The 19,704-nt window shown below is 37.4% G+C and overlaps 2 protein-coding genes across 3 annotated transcripts in view; both read left to right on the forward strand.

Annotated features, from left to right (window-relative positions):
• The window catches only part of LOC110437733 (alpha-tectorin), a 47,377-nt gene that overhangs the window by 23,298 nt on the left and 4,375 nt on the right, over positions 1-19,704 (forward strand). The window contains exons 15-41 of one of the 2 annotated variants that reach the window (XM_021480403.3): positions 179-734; positions 838-1,034; positions 1,198-1,333; positions 1,555-1,602; positions 4,183-4,227; positions 4,361-4,482; positions 4,645-4,923; positions 5,091-5,186; positions 5,273-5,426; positions 5,768-6,021; positions 6,287-6,433; positions 6,520-7,099; positions 7,206-7,789; positions 7,897-8,461; positions 8,567-9,171; positions 9,541-10,096; positions 10,209-10,405; positions 10,544-10,679; positions 10,858-10,905; positions 11,123-11,167; positions 14,072-14,116; positions 14,601-14,648; positions 14,849-14,893; positions 16,145-16,192; positions 16,439-16,567; positions 16,675-16,859; positions 16,971-17,125. In XM_021480403.3, coding sequence (XP_021336078.3) covers positions 179-734; positions 838-1,034; positions 1,198-1,333; positions 1,555-1,602; positions 4,183-4,227; positions 4,361-4,482; positions 4,645-4,923; positions 5,091-5,186; positions 5,273-5,426; positions 5,768-6,021; positions 6,287-6,433; positions 6,520-7,099; positions 7,206-7,789; positions 7,897-8,461; positions 8,567-9,171; positions 9,541-10,096; positions 10,209-10,405; positions 10,544-10,679; positions 10,858-10,905; positions 11,123-11,167; positions 14,072-14,116; positions 14,601-14,648; positions 14,849-14,893; positions 16,145-16,192; positions 16,439-16,567; positions 16,675-16,859; positions 16,971-17,125 — 6,005 coding nt within the window. Of the gene's footprint in view, positions 1-178; positions 735-837; positions 1,035-1,197; positions 1,334-1,386; positions 1,437-1,493; positions 1,603-4,182; positions 4,228-4,360; positions 4,483-4,644; positions 4,924-5,090; positions 5,187-5,272; positions 5,427-5,767; positions 6,022-6,286; positions 6,434-6,519; positions 7,100-7,205; positions 7,790-7,896; positions 8,462-8,566; positions 9,172-9,540; positions 10,097-10,208; positions 10,406-10,543; positions 10,680-10,857; positions 10,906-11,122; positions 11,168-14,071; positions 14,117-14,600; positions 14,649-14,848; positions 14,894-16,144; positions 16,193-16,438; positions 16,568-16,674; positions 16,860-16,970; positions 17,126-19,704 lie in introns of those variants that run through there. The other variant, XM_073918829.1, reaches the window with a different exon arrangement.
• The window catches only part of si:ch211-39f2.3, a 97,095-nt gene that overhangs the window by 11,595 nt on the left and 65,796 nt on the right, over positions 1-19,704 (forward strand). The window lies entirely within an intron of this gene.

The following is a 19,704-nucleotide window of genomic DNA, read 5'->3' on the forward strand; positions in this document are numbered from 1 at the left end:
TTGGTGGTTCTCCAGGATCATGGCTGAGAATCACTGATCTACAACATATACTTTAGAGAAATTTCACTCGGGTATTAGTCTCTAGCCTATGCCCAGATGTGCATTACTGTATATTGTCAGGTGGAAAATTGCCTGCTTGACTTTGAATGTTTATTGACATTATTCTCTGTTCAATCAGGTTGATGGAGAGACCAGAAACCTCCCCGTTCTGCTTAATTCTGGTCGTGTATCTGTCTACTCCAGCGGACAGTACATATATGTATCTACTGACTTTGGCTTTGTTGTGAGTTATGGAGGCTCCTGGACACTGAACATCATCATACCAGCAGAGTACAGCGGTGTTACATGTGGCCTGTGTGGAAACTTTAACGGCCAGAGCAGCGATGACTTCATGACTCCTTCAGGTGATCTGGTGCGCTCAGCAGACCAGTTTGGGGCAAGTTGGAAGGTTGAAGATGGCCTGTCATGCAATGATGGCTGTGGAAACAATTGCCCATTGTGCCAAGATCAGACAACTGCCCGTTCACTGTGTGAAATCATCAGGTCCAGTGAAGGCCCATTTAGCTTCTGCCATGTTTCTGTAGACCCTCAAGCCTACTATGATGACTGTGTGTTTGATGTGTGTCTGTCTGGAAACCGTAATAATGTCCTGTGTCGCTCAATTCAAACCTACGCTAGTGCCTGTCAGGCAAACAATGCTGTCATCTACCCATGGAGAGAAAGTGCATCCTGTGGTGAGCAAGATCATTGTCTGCTAAATACAGTAGCTTATAGTGTGAAATAATGGTAAATATTTATGAGATGGGTAATATTTAAACATTTTTGCTACATTCCCAGCTATGGCCTGCTCAAATAACAGTCACTATGAGTTGTGTGGAACAGACTGTGGTCATACTTGTGCCAGCAGCATTGATGCTAGTTGTGATCACACATGCTCAGAGGGATGTTTCTGTAATGATGGATTGGCGAGGAGTGGAGGACAGTGTGTATCAGTGGAGCAATGCGGCTGCTCGTATGATGGATTCTACATTAACGTGAGGATTGAATTTGCGGTTTGATAAAGCTTCACTAGATCCCATAAAACATTAAAATGCGGAGTCTTGTATGAAGAGTATCACTTCTGTAACAACTCCTCTCAAGTGCTATCATCTTCTGTTCTCTAATCTTTGTTAATTGTTTTGTGATATGATTTTATAGGTTGGTGAGCGGTTCTGGAATCTAGAATGTTCACAAGTCTGTCAGTGTTTTGCTCCTAATGATCTGCGCTGCTCTGGTTACTTCTGCCCACCGACTATGGAGTGTACGGTCAGAAATGGACAACGTGGCTGTTACGGTCTGTTCATGTCTATAATGTTCCCCAAAACATTTCTCTTAGACTTTTACCAGCAAAATGGGTTGCTTTATCTACAAATAAATGTTCTTTTGTTTTGGTTAATGCGGCAGTTATCCATTCATATGAAGCATGAGTAGATGATTACTATTGCACTTACTAGAAATATCAGAATTGCCAAGCAATATTGTAAAACAAGCCTGTCATGTAATTTCTCTTTACAGAAGAGAGTACGACATACATAACCACAACCAGTTCAAGTCTTCCCACAGGTATATACATATATTTTTATGTAGATTTTCTTTTTAAACATTTTTAAATATTTGACAGGTGGTAAAATGTTACCTTAAGGGCCTATACATTTATGCAAAATATTATGTTTATTTGCATGGATTGTATAAATCTGACATTTGCAATTGTTCTTTTGACATAATCAGCTCATGATGACAGTGAAATGATATAACGTTACATGATTGCCATTAAAATGTTCCTTTCATCATTATAAACATTGTAAGCACGTGAACATTTTTATTGATTGATTGTTGTTGTTGATGTGTTGACTTGTATTAAGTGGTTAGCTTTGTTCAAGATTTTATATATATTTTCAAGACTTTTTATATATTTCTCAATTTAATGGTGCAAAAAAAAAAAAAACAGAATTTTTTTTTGTGAGCTATAGGGATTTCAAGGTGCTGTATGTAAGTTTTTGACTCTTCTAAAGCATAAAAAATCCATAATATGTTTTCAGATATTTAAAGGGCCATGACACCCCCCTCTTTCGGTTAAAGTCTACGTCAGATTTTTTTCAAAAGATGCATGATTAATGGGCGTGGAGCTCCGCGAGCATCGGGCAGGAGTGGGCGTGGCCAGCAGGGGAGAAGGGGAGCGAATAACTGCTGTTGTCAGTTAGCTCACAAAATGAGACACAAAGAGGAGACGCTTGAGTATATAGTTTACAAAGTTAAAATGCAAAGAAATGAACAGTGATTTAATGCCCTGCTACATTTGTTATTTGTAATTTCATATACAGACAACCACAATTTATATCATTATAAAGATAATCGTGTTCATGTAAACACTATAAATGAGGACTTCTCCTTCAATCCCCGTATCCAGCAGACTCAGTGCAGCAGGTCTCCTGACCCGTCTATTTTAACCATTAACCCTGCTGGTAATCTGGAGGATTTAGGCAAACACAGCAGCACGGCGATGTGTCTGAATGTGAACGAACTCCTGATAAAAGACAGCGTCCGCCATTCTCTAATTCTCGTGCTGCTTTCCCGACAAAAATGCTAGCAGCACACACACAGCTTTGCTGTATGATCGGCTCTGACAAGATCGCGGGGAAAAGCATGCAACAAACCCCTTGGATGATGGAAACAAACGCATATGAGCCTTCGTGAACGGCTAAATACTGTGCCGTGGTTTCCGTGTCTCTCAGCTCGGGCTTGACACTGGCAGGTCTGGCAGGTCTCATGAATAATTAAGCAGCCGGCTCTTCTCATAGGATAAGAAAACTCCGCTATGAATAATAATGAGAAACCGACGCGTCATCATTGCACTTGCAGTTCTGTGCTACGTCGCCGATTTTGATACCGCCACAAAAATCATTTTAAACCCGGAAGCTGAAATTAGCTGACAAAAGCTCAAAATTATCCAGTTTTCCCCACAATTAAAGCTGACAGGTGCTAACATTGTCTTAACTAATGCTCAACACACACACATCTGTTAATATAAAAAAAAAAGTTCTCCGGGGTGTCCTGAACCTTTAAGAAACATGCCAAGTAAACATTCTTGTTTATCTAAAAAACAATGCTGAAGTCAGTTATTCTGCTTTGAAAATGGGCGTTTTGTGCTGGATCGCTGTCTTTGTTTTGGTTCTTTTAACTCACTCAATGCCAGTTTAGCCAATTATTTTTCAGCACACTGGGTTGCCTTGTTGGAAAACCACATATTCATTCAGTCAGAAAGACTCTCAAAGCCTATGTCCATGACCAATTTGCGACCTCCAGTGGACAGTAGCAGACTCAGAAATGAGACACAGATTCAGAGTTCCACATGAGGTTATTAATTAGCAAATAATAAAAAAATTATGAACAAAAACATTAGGTGAGTAGGTTACATTGTAACCCTTTGTCCAACCAACATGCCAGGTGACAAGATTTGCAGTGATAAGCAATTTTGCTGTTTGCACCAGTCAAAACGCAGCAGAAATTTAAATACGGCCATTCAGGAGCACAGAATATGCACTCACTCATGAATTTATTATTATTAAGATTATAATCTAATTAATTCATATCAAACCTCTTTAACATTATTAAATGTACTAGCTGAATCACTGATATGTGTTGGTTTTGAGTCACAGTTTTAAAGTTCAGTTTAAAATGGTTTGTTTTATTTTCAAGATCTGAGGTGAAACTATCTGCTGCAGCTTTCAGTAGTATGGCAATACATGTCATGTAAAATGGCATTCAAACTTGCATTATTAGCATTTAACGCTGAATAAAGCACATGAGGTGCACCTAAGGTGATCATTGTGAGTTTTCTGTTGTTCAGCTCAAAACAATAGAAGCCATTTCTAATATTTCAATTCGAGGTGTTGGTTAGAACAAAAACTCCTTTGAATATGGAAAACATTTCTTCTGTTGCGTGCTGTTGCATTTATTTAGAACATGATTTAAATAAGCCTTTAGGCCTGAGACTCGCTCCTGTTTGTTGTCCACCTGGCAACCTGTGCTTGGGTTTGCAATGTAATACTTAGTTCAACCACTGGGTGTCAAACTTACATACTGCACCTATAAGCACTGGCCTGTAATGTTAAAAATCTCTCTTTTTTAACTCTTTCTTTTTAGGACAGAGCCCCATTAACATGACGACCACCAGGCCAATCCCCCCAGGTATGTTTGAACTCATTTGTAATTGGTTTTCAATATTTATTGAAAAAATAAATGGTTATTAAATAAATGCATGCAAACATTCATACAAGTTGCTAATATGGTTTCACTTTGATATGAATAAAAATTTCCACAGCTGTGTTTTATCCATTTGGTGATGGAGACACAGTGATTGCTCGTTCTGATGATGGCAGTTCATCTGTGATCTACCTTCTGCAACAGTTCATTTTTTTTGGACAACGATATAGTCGGATATATGTAAGTCAGTATACAAAGCAATCTTGTTCATTCAAACATGTTTTCAACCTTATACAGATTCCTTAACAGTCTTGTAGCCTGTAGATATTTCTAACCGTGATAATAATAACTTGCATTATTTTAAATAAGCTGTACATTATAAGTCATGTTAATCTGTTTCAGGTCAACAACAATGGAGACTTGACTTTTAATGGGCAGTTTGGCAGCTTTACGCCATACAGTTTCCCAGGTTATGGTGGAACAGACATCATTGCTCCATTCTGGACAGATTTGGACACCCGTGGGAATGGTGTGGTTTCATATCGTCAGTACACCAACAGCAGTGTGCTCACAGAGGCCACACAAGACATTAACCAATACTTCCCTGATCTGAGCTTCTCTGCTACTTGGGTCTTTGTAGCAACATGGGACAGAGTAGCATATTTTCCTCAATCAAGAACGGTAAAAATCCTGACTCGATTCCTGTCCTTGATTGATAACATATTGGAGAAATCGAAAAGAATGAACCAAAGAAAGAATAATTGTTATATATTCAATAACTCTTTCAATTAGCAACAAGAACTGTTTTAACTGGTATTGACCAGCACATTTATAATTGTATTTTTCAGGAAACATCTTTCCAAGTGGTTTTGATTTCAGATGGCCATTTCACATTTGTATTGATGAATTATGGAACAATTGCTCCAGCTCAACGTAATATACAGGTGTGCTTAACATGGCTACTAAAATAAAGATAGTTATAAGACTATGCAAATAAGATACTTAAAGTGTTTTATCATAATTATTACAGGCTGGTTATGACACCATCAACTCAAAATACCATTTCTCAATTCCTGGATCTTTCTCGAATAACTTCACAAACTTGACATACAGCAGCAATGTCAATGTGCCAGGCAGATGGGCCTTCAGAACAGATCATGGATCACGTGGTTGTCAGTTTAATGGTATGTTTTTTTGTTTGTTAGCCTGCTGTGCTCCTAGATTGGGGGTGTCCACATTTTGTCCTGGAGGGCCTCTTTCCTTCCCTTATTTATTACCCCTGCTAAAACACACTTGCACCTTTTATCCACAATTTTCTTTGTTGCTGGAAACTGGCAGGTATCCATCTGCAGAATAATTTACATTAAGAGAAGGATTAGACACTTCTGTCCTAAACTAAATAAATTCTTTGGTATTTTTAAATTGCTGTAACTTATATGTGAACTAAGAAATCTTAATAAAAATGTATTTATTTATTAATCATCCTGTAATTTCAAGTTTGAAGCCTTGTGAACTTATTTTCTAGGTAGTGCAGTGCAGCTTGGAGACTCTTTCTGGAGTGATGCCACCTGCCGGCAGAAATGCATTTGTACCAACAGTGGTCTTCAGTGTAGCCCGGAGCCATGCAGTTATTCCCAAGCCTGTCGTCCAGCAGCCTTCCAATACTCCTGCCAGAACATTCCACGTCAAACATGTACCGTCTCTGGTGATCCTCACTACTACACGTTTGACAATCAGGTTTTTCACTTTCAAGGGACCTGCACATACGTTCTATCTGAGGTTAGTCTTTCTCCATGGTTGGTGTTGCTAAACTTCCAGAGAGCCGCCATCCTGCAGATTACAGCTCCAACCCTACTTCAACAGACCTGACTATGGTTTTATAGTAGCCAATATTATTTTGATTGGCTGAGTCAGGTGTGTTCGATGGCGTTAGATTTGAACTCTCAGAAGCATGATTCTGAGAAGCTACATCTGCTCTATAGTGGCTTTCTGTTTATTGTGTAATAGCTGTGGATCTGCCAATAATCATTTAATCTTTGTTTAGGCTTGCGGTATTGGATTGCCATATTATCGCATTGAAGGCAAAAATGAGCATAGAGGTAGCACGCATGTGTCTTGGACACGGATGGTTAGAGTGTTTGTCTATGATGAAGTAATTGAACTGGTCAGAGGTCACAACTATGAAGCAAGGGTCAGTATAAGTATTTATTTTAATTCTCTCTCAATTGCTGGCTTTTATTCAATTTTCTAATTCATTGTTTTTCTAACGTTGTTCAGATTAATGGAAGCTTTGCAGCAACACCATTCTCCCTACACAATGGCTCCATCCAAGTCTATCAGTCAGGTTTTTCTTTGCTCATCAGCACAGACTTTGGTCTGCTTGTTACATATGATGCATACAGCTATGTCAGGATCTCTGTACCATATGACTATCAGAATGTCACCTGTGGTCTGTGTGGAAACTATAACCTGCAATCTGATGATGACTTCCGTTCACCCAGTGGGGAGATCTTGAGCTCAGATGTGGACTTTGCCAACAGTTGGAAAGTAGATAGTGACACAGACCCTGAGTGCCATAATGTCAGGTGCACAGGTCTGGCTTGCGCTGTTTGCACCACTGATGAAAGAAATCGTTACAGTGACACAAACCACTGTGGAATCCTTGGAGATGTTGCTGGTCCTTTTGCGGCTTGCCATTCTGTTCTTGCGCCACAGACGTACATGGAGAACTGTGTCTATGACCTTTGTTTGGGAGAAGGGTACCAGCCAATTTTGTGCCAGGCTCTCAATGTGTATGCCACTCAGTGCCAACAACAGGGTGTACACCTTGGGCAGTGGAGGCAGCAAGGATTTTGTGGTAGGTCTCCTGCAGAGAATAATGATTTGAATAGAACAAATATCTGACTACATTGAAACATTACAGGAGTTGATGCATATTCTCTATTTTCTTTCTTCATTCCCAGAAATTCAGTGCCCTGAACACAGTCATTTTGAGCCTCAAGGAACAGGCTGCCCAGCAACATGTAGTAATCCATCCGCCCCAATGAACTGCCCTTTGCCAAATCAGGAAAGTTGTATCTGTGATTATGGGTACATTCTCAGTGCTGGAGTGTGCGTGCCTCAAGCAAACTGTGGTTGTACGTTTGAGGGTTTTTATTACGCTGAAGGACAATCGGTAGTGTTGGACGGTGACTGTGGGAGACAATGTGTGTGCAGCAGCATGTCAATGATCTGCCATCAGTATCAGTGTGGTCCAGGAGAGGTGTGTGAGGTCCATAATGGTGTCAGAGGCTGCAGACCAATTGGTTATGCTACCTGCTCAGTTGAAGATCTAGGGTCATATCACACCTTTGACGGGCAAATTTTCAGATACGCTGGAGCATGTGGACTGACCCTAGCTAGGGTGATGGGGCAATGCTCTTTACCACACTTTGTATTGACCGTAGAGAAAGTACCCAGAGGTTTTCAAAACTTTTCCAGATTTTTGAAGTTCGAGGCAGGAGGAATCCAGGTCTCCATTGAAATGGGAGAAGGAAGCAATGTAAAGGTAATGCAACGTATTGACATGTAAATCTATGAGAATGAGAGCATTGCTGCATTCTGTTTCAATCTGTCTGCAACATGAAAAAGTTTCTTTATACTTTGTCTCTTCAGGTGGATGGACAGATGGTTGGTCTACCCGTCAGTGTTGGCTCTGGTCAAATCCGCATCTATCACAGCAGTGTGAGGGGTTTTGTTTTGGAAACAAACTTTGGGGTGACAGTGAGAGCCGACTGGCCACACATTGTCCGCATCACAGCACCAAGCACCTACAATGGCACACTTGGAGGACTTTGTGGAAACTTGAATGGAAATATTGCTGATGAGTTTTACACACCAGATGGCGTCCTTTTAAACGACACTCAACTGTTTGCGGGCAGTTGGCGTGATGGATCCCTATCAGCCCACTGTGAGGACCCGTTTGACAGCTGGGTGCCAGGACAGTTTCAGAGCAGGAGCCAGTTCAGTCAACAGTGTGGTATCATGGCTATGCTTGATGGACCGTTTGCTGAGTGCAGCAGGACATTTAATCCTCAACAGCGAATTGCTGATTGTGTTCAGTTGCTGGAGCAAACACAAGGTGCCAAAGAGGCTCTATGTGAGGCTCTGCGAGGTTACACACTGCTTTGTCAACAGAATAGAATTGCAGTAGAAGACTGGAGAAATGTCACCAACTGTGGTAAGCATATATTTTAAGGATGTGCTGACTAAAACTCGATTTCATGTAACTGTAAAGTTAATGTTTTCTGACATTGTATTTATGCTTTTTGTTTTTAAATAACAGAACCCACCTGTCCAGAAAATACCCATTATGAAGTATGTGGCACCTCCTGTCCTGCATCCTGCCCCAGCCTCTCATTTCCATTCCAGTGCAGCTTGCAGTGCCAGGAGGGTTGTCAGTGTAATGATGGAAATGTGTTGAATGGAGATCACTGTGTGCCCCCCATGGGTTGTGGTTGTCACTACTCTGGGAGGTATTATGAGGCTAGACAGAGATTCTGGCATGGTCAAGGGTGCCAGTTCTTGTGTGTTTGTGATGGAATTACTGGAAATGTCCAGTGCACACCATCATCTTGCAGGGAAGAGGAAGTCTGCCAAGTGTTGGATGGCGAATATGGCTGCCATCCTCGTCCACAAGCACGTTGCTCTGCTTCGGGAGACCCTCATTACATGTCTTTTGATAGAACCTTCTTTGACTTCCAGGGCACATGCCGCTATGTGCTAGCCACAGTATGCAATGACACCATTGGTCTTCCACATTTCCAGGTGGATGCAAGGAATGAACCATGGCATGGACTCACAGTGGCAATTACAGTGGAAGTTTTTGTCAACGTCTCTGGGCATTTGGTGCACATGTCACAGGATTTAAATGGTCATTCTGCTGTTGAGGTAATCATACATTGCTTTGTGTTGCCTAAAAGTTTAAAATATGTTTATATATGTCCTATGATTTACAACAGTGGTTCTCAGCCACTTTCCTGGAGGACCACCAGCACTGTGTGTATTGGATGTCTCCTTTGTCACACCCATTTCAGGTACTAATGAGCCCATAATCTGAACGAGGTGGACAATTTGCAGAGTTGGTGGTTCTCCAGGATCATGGCTGAGAATCACTGATCTACAACATATACTTTAGAGAAATTTCACTCGGGTATTAGTCTCTAGCCTATGCTTAGACCTGCATTATTGTATATTGTCAGGTGGAAAATTGCCTGCTTGACTTTAAATGTTTATTGACATTATTCTCTGTTCAATCAGGTTGATGGAGAGACCAGAAACCTCCCCATTCTGCTTAATTCTGGTGGTTTATCTGTCTACTCTAGCGGACAGTACATATATGTATCTACTGACTTTGGATTCATTGTGAGTTATGGAGGCTCCTGGACACTGAACATCATCATACCAGCAGAGTACAGCGGTGTTACATGTGGCCTGTGTGGAAACTTTAACGGCCAGAGCAGCGATGACTTCATGACTCCTTCAGGTGATCTGGTGCGCTCAGCAGACCAGTTTGGGGCAAGTTGGAAGATTGAAGATGGCCTGCCATGCAATGATGGCTGTGGAAACAATTGCCCATTGTGCCAAGATCAGACAACTGCCCGTTCACTGTGTGAAATCATCAGGTCCAATGAAGGCCCATTTAGCTTCTGCCATGTTTCTGTAGACCCTCAAGCCTACTATGATGACTGTGTGTTTGATGTGTGTCTTTCTGGAAACCGTAATAATGTCCTGTGTCGCTCAATTCAAACCTACGCTAGTGCCTGTCAGGCTAACAATGCTGTCATCTACCCATGGAGAGAAAGTGCATCCTGTGGTGAGCAAGATCATTGTCTGCTATTTATCTTATTTTGTGAACAAATGGTTTATATTTATGATATGCTTGATTTTAAATATATAGATGATAGATGATTTTTCTACATTTTCAGCAATGTCCTGCTCAAATAACAGCCACTATGAGTTGTGCGGAACAGACTGTGGTCATACATGTGCCAGCAGCATTGATGCTAGTTGTGATCACACATGCTCAGAGGGATGTTTCTGTAATGATGGATTGGTGAGAAGTGGAGGACAGTGTGTATCAGTGGAGCAATGCGGCTGCTTGTATGATGGATTCTACATTAACGTGAGTATTAATACTAACTTTTGACAAATATCAGGAAATTCAACAATATTTAATTGATTACTCCTAAAACTCCACAAATAGATTCAAATCCTGTACACTGCAAATGTGAAATTATAGTTTTGTGATTTGATTTCATAGGTTGGCGAGCAGTTCTGGGATCTAGAATGTTCCCAAGTCTGTGAGTGTTTTGCTCCAAATGATCTGCGATGCTCTGCTTACTTCTGCTCAGCAAATATGGAGTGTACGGTCAGAAATGGACACCGTGGCTGCTTTGGTGAGTACACATATGAAAATGTTTGTCTTCAAATGGCAAAGACACAATGTTGTGAAATTCTTTTCTGGAGACAGTGAATAAAAAAAGAGACACAAAGTAAATGACTTGCAGAGCACTCTGTAAGCATGTCAGATGTTTTTAATGAAACATAAGTATAATGTAGGTTTATTCTTTACAGATGATAGCACCACATACCTGACCACCACTAGTGCAAACCTTCCTGAAGGTATTTTCATATACTTTTGGTTTGATATGATTTGTTAAATAGTTTACAACACAATTGAAAAAAAAGATATATTTTTTGTAGAGTGAATAATAAAGTTGCTTTTAGAATCAATGCTGCATAATCAAAAGAAGACAATTACTATTGCCTAGTATAGGCATGTATTCAGATATAGCAGTTAACATTAAAAAAATATAATTTTTTTTTTGCTTGGCTGAAGAGAGCACTACAGACATGACAACCACCACCACAAGCCTTCCCTCAGGTATGTGTAATGCAATTTGAGGAATAAAATGCATTGAGTCATAATTTATTCAATGTTCAGATTTTTCCTTGTTTATTTTTAGTTATTGCGTCTACTGAAGCCCTCTATCCATATAATGTACACTTTCTCAATACTACCACTTATAAAAGCCAGGTGCAAAACTAAAGTACACAGCCCATATTAACAGAACATAAATGATTCACAATCAGAGGATCTTAGAAAACAAATTAAGGCTACAAGCACAGGATGAACTCTTCATGCCTATGATGCATTATAAACCATCTTCCTGCCTTTTTATTATACTTTTTTTTTTACTCAAATATTTTACAGTTTTATATTATATATATATATATATATATATATATATATATATATATATATATATATATATATATATATATATATAATAAATATTTTATTATGAACTGTAATAAGTTCATTATAAAATGTTAAAATGATGCTACATCATTATTTAAATGTTATTTTTAATTATTATCCAGGCAAATGTAATGTAATATGGTTTGGTATATTCAACTTCAGCCCACAGTCCTTGATAAAGTTTGGTTTTTGGCTCCTTATAAAAAAGGTTTGGGCATCCCCATATATATATATATAAAGCACTTTTAGAAGGAAAGTTTCAGTATAAAACAATTAATGTCGCATCACCAGGCTCAACAGCGTTTTCTCCAATGTTTCATCTAATTTCGTATATTTCATTTTTTAATCCTCTGACATTTGCTTTAATGGAATTTTATGCCGCATAGCGAATGGAAAGAAAAACCTCCGCATTTCATGACTCTGTGGTCCTTTAAGATAATCAAAAATTTACATCTTTACATGGTAGACCCTTAAAAAGAGTATTATCTTAACATATTAAAAGTGGAGTATTTGTGTCCATGTAAATGTAACAACTCAGTGAAAGTCAGATGTTGTCGCAAGCTGTCAAAGACAGCGCATTTTGTTGTGTTTTTCCCCCTTAAACTTAAACTTTTGTAAAGCGTCTACTTCACGTTGTTGTGTCAGAACCCTTGTGAAATATAGTCATACTTAAGAATGCTTAGTTTAAGCAAATTTGAACGTGATAATCAACAACAAAATTAGGCACTGAAATGCATATGCTGATTCAGTGATCCTGCTTGTGATCTGTTTTCACTCTCAGCTCACATTATTCAAAAGGAAAGGTCCACATTGTCCCCCAATAATGTCAACAGACTGGACTGTCTTAGCAACTGGCTGAATGTAAAGGAGGACTAAGCAAAATTGTTTCTACTTTATTGTATGAGTACAATTGTTTGTATTCAATACTTTATTACTATTATTACTAGTATGTTGTTTACATGAAGAAATCTGTGTTACAAGTTCTAAAAATTCTAATAAACCAATATATTTTCTTGCCTTTACATTATTTGACATTTGAATAGCCAAAATTACAAGTTTCAGTCTTTTAAATGTGATTAATTGGGATTTTTGCCTATTATGTCATGAATATACCCCTGTAATGCATACAGTCCTTTTTTGTCTGGCTTTCTTGGATATCTCATCTGTTCGGCAAAAATGACTTATTATATCCCTGGGAATGTCTGACACCGGTGCATACACATTGTGATAGACATTGCAGGCACGAAAGCTTGACAGGCGTAGCAACAGTAGCTAAGGAGGGCGGGGCTTAGCGAAGGGTCAATTGGGATGTCATATTAATTAACCCTGTAAAAGCAGTGCAATCACTACTAGACTGATGTTGTGTTAGTGATAAGGAAAAACGCTAAACACATGCACTTTGCTTCTTTCTTTCTGCCAACTCAACACACATTCCTGATATGCGAGCAAATTGGTATATACATAGTACAGCACTACAACATACAAAAGAGAGAGATCATCTTACCTGCCAACATGTTTCTGAAAATCAGAGAGACCGGTGGGAGGGGATGTTCGGGGGTGAGGTCTCTGAATAGTGATAAACACTGTCGAGAACCGGTATAGGATACAGTGGGTTATGGGCGGCCGCTGCGATCGGGTACTGTATCAAAGTTGGCAACACGGACTGTACCAAAGAGGGGGGTGGGTGAAATTAGGGGAGTTTAACGGAAGAAATAAAAAAACAGGATGGTTGCGGGAGATTAATCTGAAATACGGGATACTCCCAGGAAAAACAGGAATGTTGGAAGGAATGCTTACCAGTTTAATAATGATTTGATCTGCTATTAGAAATCAGACAATGATAAGCTTCTAAGCGTTAGGGCTTATTATGCGAGGTTGTCAACATCTTGTGGATAGAAAACTTCAACCGTCTTTGATCTAAACTACGGCAGGCTAATGGCTATCGACGAGCTCTCTCAGAAATTGTAAATATTTTAAAATAGGCACTATTCTTACAAATAAACTGCATAGTTGCAATCTAAACTACTACATTCATGACAAAAAAAAAAAATCCTCAAAAGTACATTTTGTTGTCTAACAGCAGTAATATTTGTCAGAATGTAGTGTTTCTCTGCATGTTGCTGGCTGCATGTGGGCGGAGTAATACACAAAGGGTAAAGAGGCTGTACGGGTGCTGATATTACTTAAATATCTCATGGCTATCAGCCAATCAGATTCGAGAACCAGACAGAACTGTTGTGTGTGTGTGTGTGTGTGTGTGTGTGTGTGTGTGTGTGTGTGTGTGTGTGTGTGTGTGTGTGTGTGTGTGTGTGTATATATGTATATATATATATATATATATATATATATATATATATATATATATATATRTRTATATATATATATATATATATATATATATATATATATATATATATATATATATAGTACATGTTTTGTTTAATGTAACAGAGGAGTATATTCAGATTTGGAAAGTAACATAGAAAATATAAGCTTTTTGTTTATTTTTATTTTTTTGCTTGACAGAAGAGAGCACCACAGACATGATCACCACCACAAGCCTTTCCTCAGGTATTTTTAATACATTTTGAGGAAAAATACACATTGAATCATAATTTATTATGATAAATAATTATTAAATAAATGATTCAAACTCAGAGGATCTTAGAAACCAAATCAAGACAAAAAACACTGGATGAACTCTTTATATGCATATGCATATGATGCATCAACAAGTTGAAACCATCTTCCTGGTTTTTTAATATATATTATAATATATTACAGCTACCCTCACAACCAGTAATTTAGTGTTTAATATTGTTGTTTAGTGTGTCATTCGCAATGCTTTATAATAATAGTTTTTTTGTTTTCTTTTTTTCAAAATATAAGATACATATACACTGCTTGTTTTGCCTTATAAATTTAAGGCGGCTAAAGAAGTTTTGAACTTTTTTTTTGTTGTTAATTTGGAGATTTTAGTGTATTTATACTATGATATGTAAGCATGTCAGATGTGTTTATTGAAACAAGTATAATGTATGCTTATTCTTTACAGATGATACCACCACATACCTGACCATCACCAGCGCAAACCTTCCTGAAGGTATTTTAATATGCTTTTGGTTTTGGTGTGATTTGTCTCAAAGGTTTACAACACAATAGAAAAAAATATATAGGATTATATAGAATAAGAAAGTTACTTTCAGAATCATTGCTGCATAACAAAATTTTTAGGCGTGTATTAAGATTTGGCAAGTAACATGGAAAAAATATTAACTTTCAAATTTTTTTTTTGCTTGACAGAAGAGAGCACCACAGACATGATCACCACCACAAGCCTTTCCTCAGGTATTTGTAATGCAATTTGAGGAAAAAAATATGCATTAAGTCAATTTATTCAATGTTCAGATTTTTCCTTTTTTTTTGTTATTACGTCTACTGAAGCCCTCTATAATGTACACTTTCTTAATACAACCACTTACAAAAGCCAGGTACACAGTCCATAATAGCAGAAATTAATGACTTGCAATCAGAGGATCTTAGAAAACAAATCAAGGCAAACAGCTCAGGATGAACTCTTTATGCCAATGATGCATTATAAAGTCGAAGCCATCTTTCTGCTTCTTCAATGTTTTATTTATTTTTTACTCAAATATATTACCGTTATACCTACAACCCGTAATTGTTTAATATTGTCATTTAGTATGTAATTCGCAATTCTTTATAATATTTGTCTTTTGTTTTCCTCTTTTTTTTTTCAAGATGCATACATGTATACAGTATTTGTTTTGCTTTTAAAATCCATTTTTCACAAAGGCAGCTAGCTACATTTTTTACTGTATTTTTGTCTTCACAGAAGAGAGCACTACATTTATATAAACTCCACTCTATGAACTCCACTTTATAATTATTTTTTTTATTTATATATAAAGGTGTTGCTGCCTTGTCCCTTAGTGTCCCTGTTGTGTTTGCGATAAGGAAAAATGCTAAACACATGCGGGTATTTCTTTCTTTCTTTCTGCCAACACAACACACATTCCTGATATGCCAGTCCCATTTCACCGTCAATACACTACATTTATATGGTATAAATACAGCACTACAACATAACACATTTCTTCCTTTAGGGGCTTATTATGTGGTCTCTGTTGCCATAAAGACAGGCTAATGGCCGCTGATGATATATAAAAATTTATGTATAATTTTCTTTTCCCTTTTTAATTTTCTTAAAATGTCTTTTTGTTAGTTTGGAGATTTTAGTATATATATATATATATATATATATATATATATATATATATATATATATATATATATATATATATATATATATATATAAAAAAATATATATATATATATATATATATATATATATATATATATATATATATATATATATATATATATATATATATATATATATAAATATATATAAATATATATATATATATATATATATATATATATATATATATATATATATATAAATATATATAAATATATATATAAATATATATGTGTGTAATTGCTATGATATGTAAGCATGTCAAATGTTGTGTTTAGTGAAAGATAAGTATAATGTATGTTTATTCTTTACAGATGATAGCACCACATACCTGACCTCCACTACAGCAAACCTTCCTGAAGGTATTTTCGTATACTTTTGATTTGATATAATTTGTCTTAAAGGTGGTTGGCTTGGTTAACCGCACAATAGAAAAAAAAACAAAAACATAATTCTTATAGAGTGAATAAGTGAATACTTTTAGAGTCAATGCTGCATAAAAATGAAGGCAGTTGCTTTTGCCTTATATAGTCGTGTATTCAGTGTTAGCAAGTAACATGGACTTTAAAAAAATAGAAAATTAAGTTGTCATGTGGTTCCTCCTTTAGCTGAAGAAGATCACTGTTCTGAGTTCAACTGCACTGAGAATGAACATTGTGAAAAGAAACATGGTGTTTATGGCTGTTCCTGCAAGAAGAACCATCACAGATCTCATCCTTCAGCAGCAGACTCCTTTGGTCAGACTCATTCCACAAAAACATTTCAAATACAGTACATATACACTCTAGGTTATATTTTGGTTTCTGGTCATCGCTGACATTCTCTTGGATGTGTTCTCTCTCAGACTTCACTGAAACCTGTGAAAACAGCCATGGCTCCTTATCACTGTCTCGCTGTCAGCTTTTTGATGCTGGCTTTCCTTCGGAGATCTTGCACCTCAATGATGCCAACTGCAAAGGAACAGTTCGAGATGGCCAAGTGAAGTTTTACTTTGACAACAATGAACACGTCTGTGGCACAAGTCTAACGGTAGGATTCATAATGGATGATAGTACTCAACAACGAATGCTTTTCAGTTCTTTTTACAATTCATTACAAAGTCCCTGCAGTTACAAATTTTCAATTAACATGTCCCTACAGGCCAATGGCACGCACATCATCTATGAGAACTTTATTAAGGGAGAACCAAACACAACTGGACTTCTCGTTAGCAGAGCAAAAGCCCTGAAGCTTTCTTTCAGCTGTGTTTATTTGCAAACACAAACACTCTCCATGGACATCAACCCTCTTGAGAGGTGGGACTCATACACTTCAGCAAAATTTTAATCAGGGTTAAAAAATGCTGGGTTAAAAACAACTTTGGTACCATCGTAAATGTTCGGGCAAACTTTAAAGTTTATCAGACACATACGACCTATTCCCAATTTGATGTTGTCCGATTTTGTTGAGCCTAATTCTAGCCTCAGTTAACTGTTCTCAGCAGTCACAGATGTGCTGTTTTGTTGCTGCAGTTCATCCTGTTCACAGCTTCATGTGTTACATGTTCAGAAATGCTCTTCTGCAGACCTCACTGGATTTTTGTTGTTGTTTGGAACAATCTTTGTAAACTCTATAAATTGAACATGAAATCCCTTTAGATCAGCAGTTTCTGAAATACTCAGGCCAGTTCAACTGGGAATACTCTTTGTTAATGCACATTTTGAAGTACTGCATGACAAAACAAGTGATGGAAATGTCACATATTGAATACAAATCGCCTCATTAATAAAAGGTTTTGGACATGGTTAAGTGTGAATAATAAGAGATGGAAGTGCATTTTCTGTATAAACTTGGATATAGCAAACATAACACATACTTGTTTAATTAGATGTCTGCGCTATTGATTATTGATTATTATAGGTAACAAATACTACAATCAGCTGCTCTAATAACTTAATGTAAACAGTGTTGCCAACTATTTCCAATGAAAAGTAGCTAAAGCCTGCCCAAAAAGTAGCTAATTTTTGCCAAATGACGTTACGCACTAATTTACACATAGGTGAGTCATCACATAGTATCTGACAAGTCCGTTATGTCTCTACTTTCTGAGGCGCTGTGTATTCTATTATATTAAAACATTACATCCAGATGCACAATAAATAGGTTCTTATTAGCATATTACTTTGTGTGAGGATGTTATTGTGTATTCCTAACTCAAAACTACATCTTTATGTAGTATACAAAATAATTAATGTTTTTTTTAAATTGACTGGCCCTCTCAGCAAAAACATTATATGAAATGCGTTCATTTAGATTTGTATGAAAATAGAGTTGACTATTTGTAAAAGTACTACAAACACTTTTTGATACTTTATTTTTTTTTTTGTAAATATAACACTGATAATGAACAGTTACAATATTTTAAACAATCACAGCTTGTGTACTTACTCTTTTTAACTTGAGATATTAACACATTTGTAAAAGTGACAACAATTATAGCACTATTGGAATTTATTGCTACCTAAATTACCAACATGTTAACAAATATCAGTAAATTAACAGTTATGAAAAACAAATGAGCTAGCAATTTACTCTGCTGAGTGAAACCTGCAGCCACTGCTCTTGAGTAACTTTTTAAAAATTGCTAAAATTAGCCAGATGAATGTTAAAGGGCCATGAAACCCCCCTGTCTCAGCAGGGTGTTTTCACACCTCTAGTTTGGAAAAAGTCAGTAAGGTGGGTGTGTCTAGCTCTGTTTAGGTGGGAGTGTTGGGGGAGGGAAAGAGGGAAGAATTTGAAAAAAAAATAAGAGATTCCATTTGGGCACATGCTGATTTTCACCGAGCCGAAACAAACACACATACGCAGAGGAGAAAGAACTCAGTAGGTCAGAAAGCCATGTATGTGTAGACTATCCTGTCATAAAATGCGGAGAAAAAAACAACACGGCAGTCGGAAATAGTTTGATTGTGGTGTATACATGTTTACACTCGGAGTGCAGCATTTACAACAAATCTTTCAGTCGATAATATTGTAGTGATATTAACGTACTGTAAACTAAGTAACTCAAAAATCATTTTGACTAAGGTATGTCTTTAAACGCTGAAAGAATACTGCTGACAATACGAAATAACTTCGCCATCTGAATAAACAAACAAAGAGCACTGATCGCGTACTTCCCAAATCTGTAGAGACAGGACAACCAACTTTAACTGCAACCGTGTCATTATTAAAAGGAGACGAGCAGCAAATCGGGATTTCACCATTTCCAGATGCGAAAAGCTCTCGAGTAAAAAATGTTCCGTAAAAAGTATTTCTGTCGCAAGCTCTGTATTCCACACGTGAGTCCACCTGCGCTCTCATAGCGGGAAAATGAAAACAAAACCTTAGTTTCAGCACATTTAAAAACGCAACACTGACGACCCGTATCTCCAAACAGTTCTTCGTCTTCCACTTGTTTTGGCAACACAATGTGGCCGTCTGAACACTGTACAAACTGTCTTCGAAGCTATCATGCATATTAATGAAGTTGCACTGCATACACAATAGAGCGCGCTGATTGGTTTGAATTGCTTTTTCATGATAGAGTGCTGCACACTCAGAGACGTTACAAAGTACTCCCAGGTACAGATAGCCAGCGTGGAATACACCCAAGTATCTAATCGACGTGATACAGTTTCAAATATTTGTTTCAAACCGGAAGAACGAATTTGCTCGAAGTAACACAAAAACAACCAGTTTTTACTTCTTTTTGTGAAATATCTGTGTTGAAATAGTGTTTATAGCAAGATGGGACACATTTTTGAATGTCAACAGCTCTAAAAATGTGTTTTGGACTTTCGTGACCCTTTAAAATTTGCTAAATTTGTTGCTAGGTGCTTTTTGAAAAAAAAAA

This window comes from Danio rerio, chromosome 12 (assembly GCF_049306965.1).
Source record: "Danio rerio strain Tuebingen ecotype United States chromosome 12, GRCz12tu, whole genome shotgun sequence".
NCBI classification, from domain to species: Eukaryota; Metazoa; Chordata; class Actinopteri; order Cypriniformes; family Danionidae; genus Danio; species Danio rerio.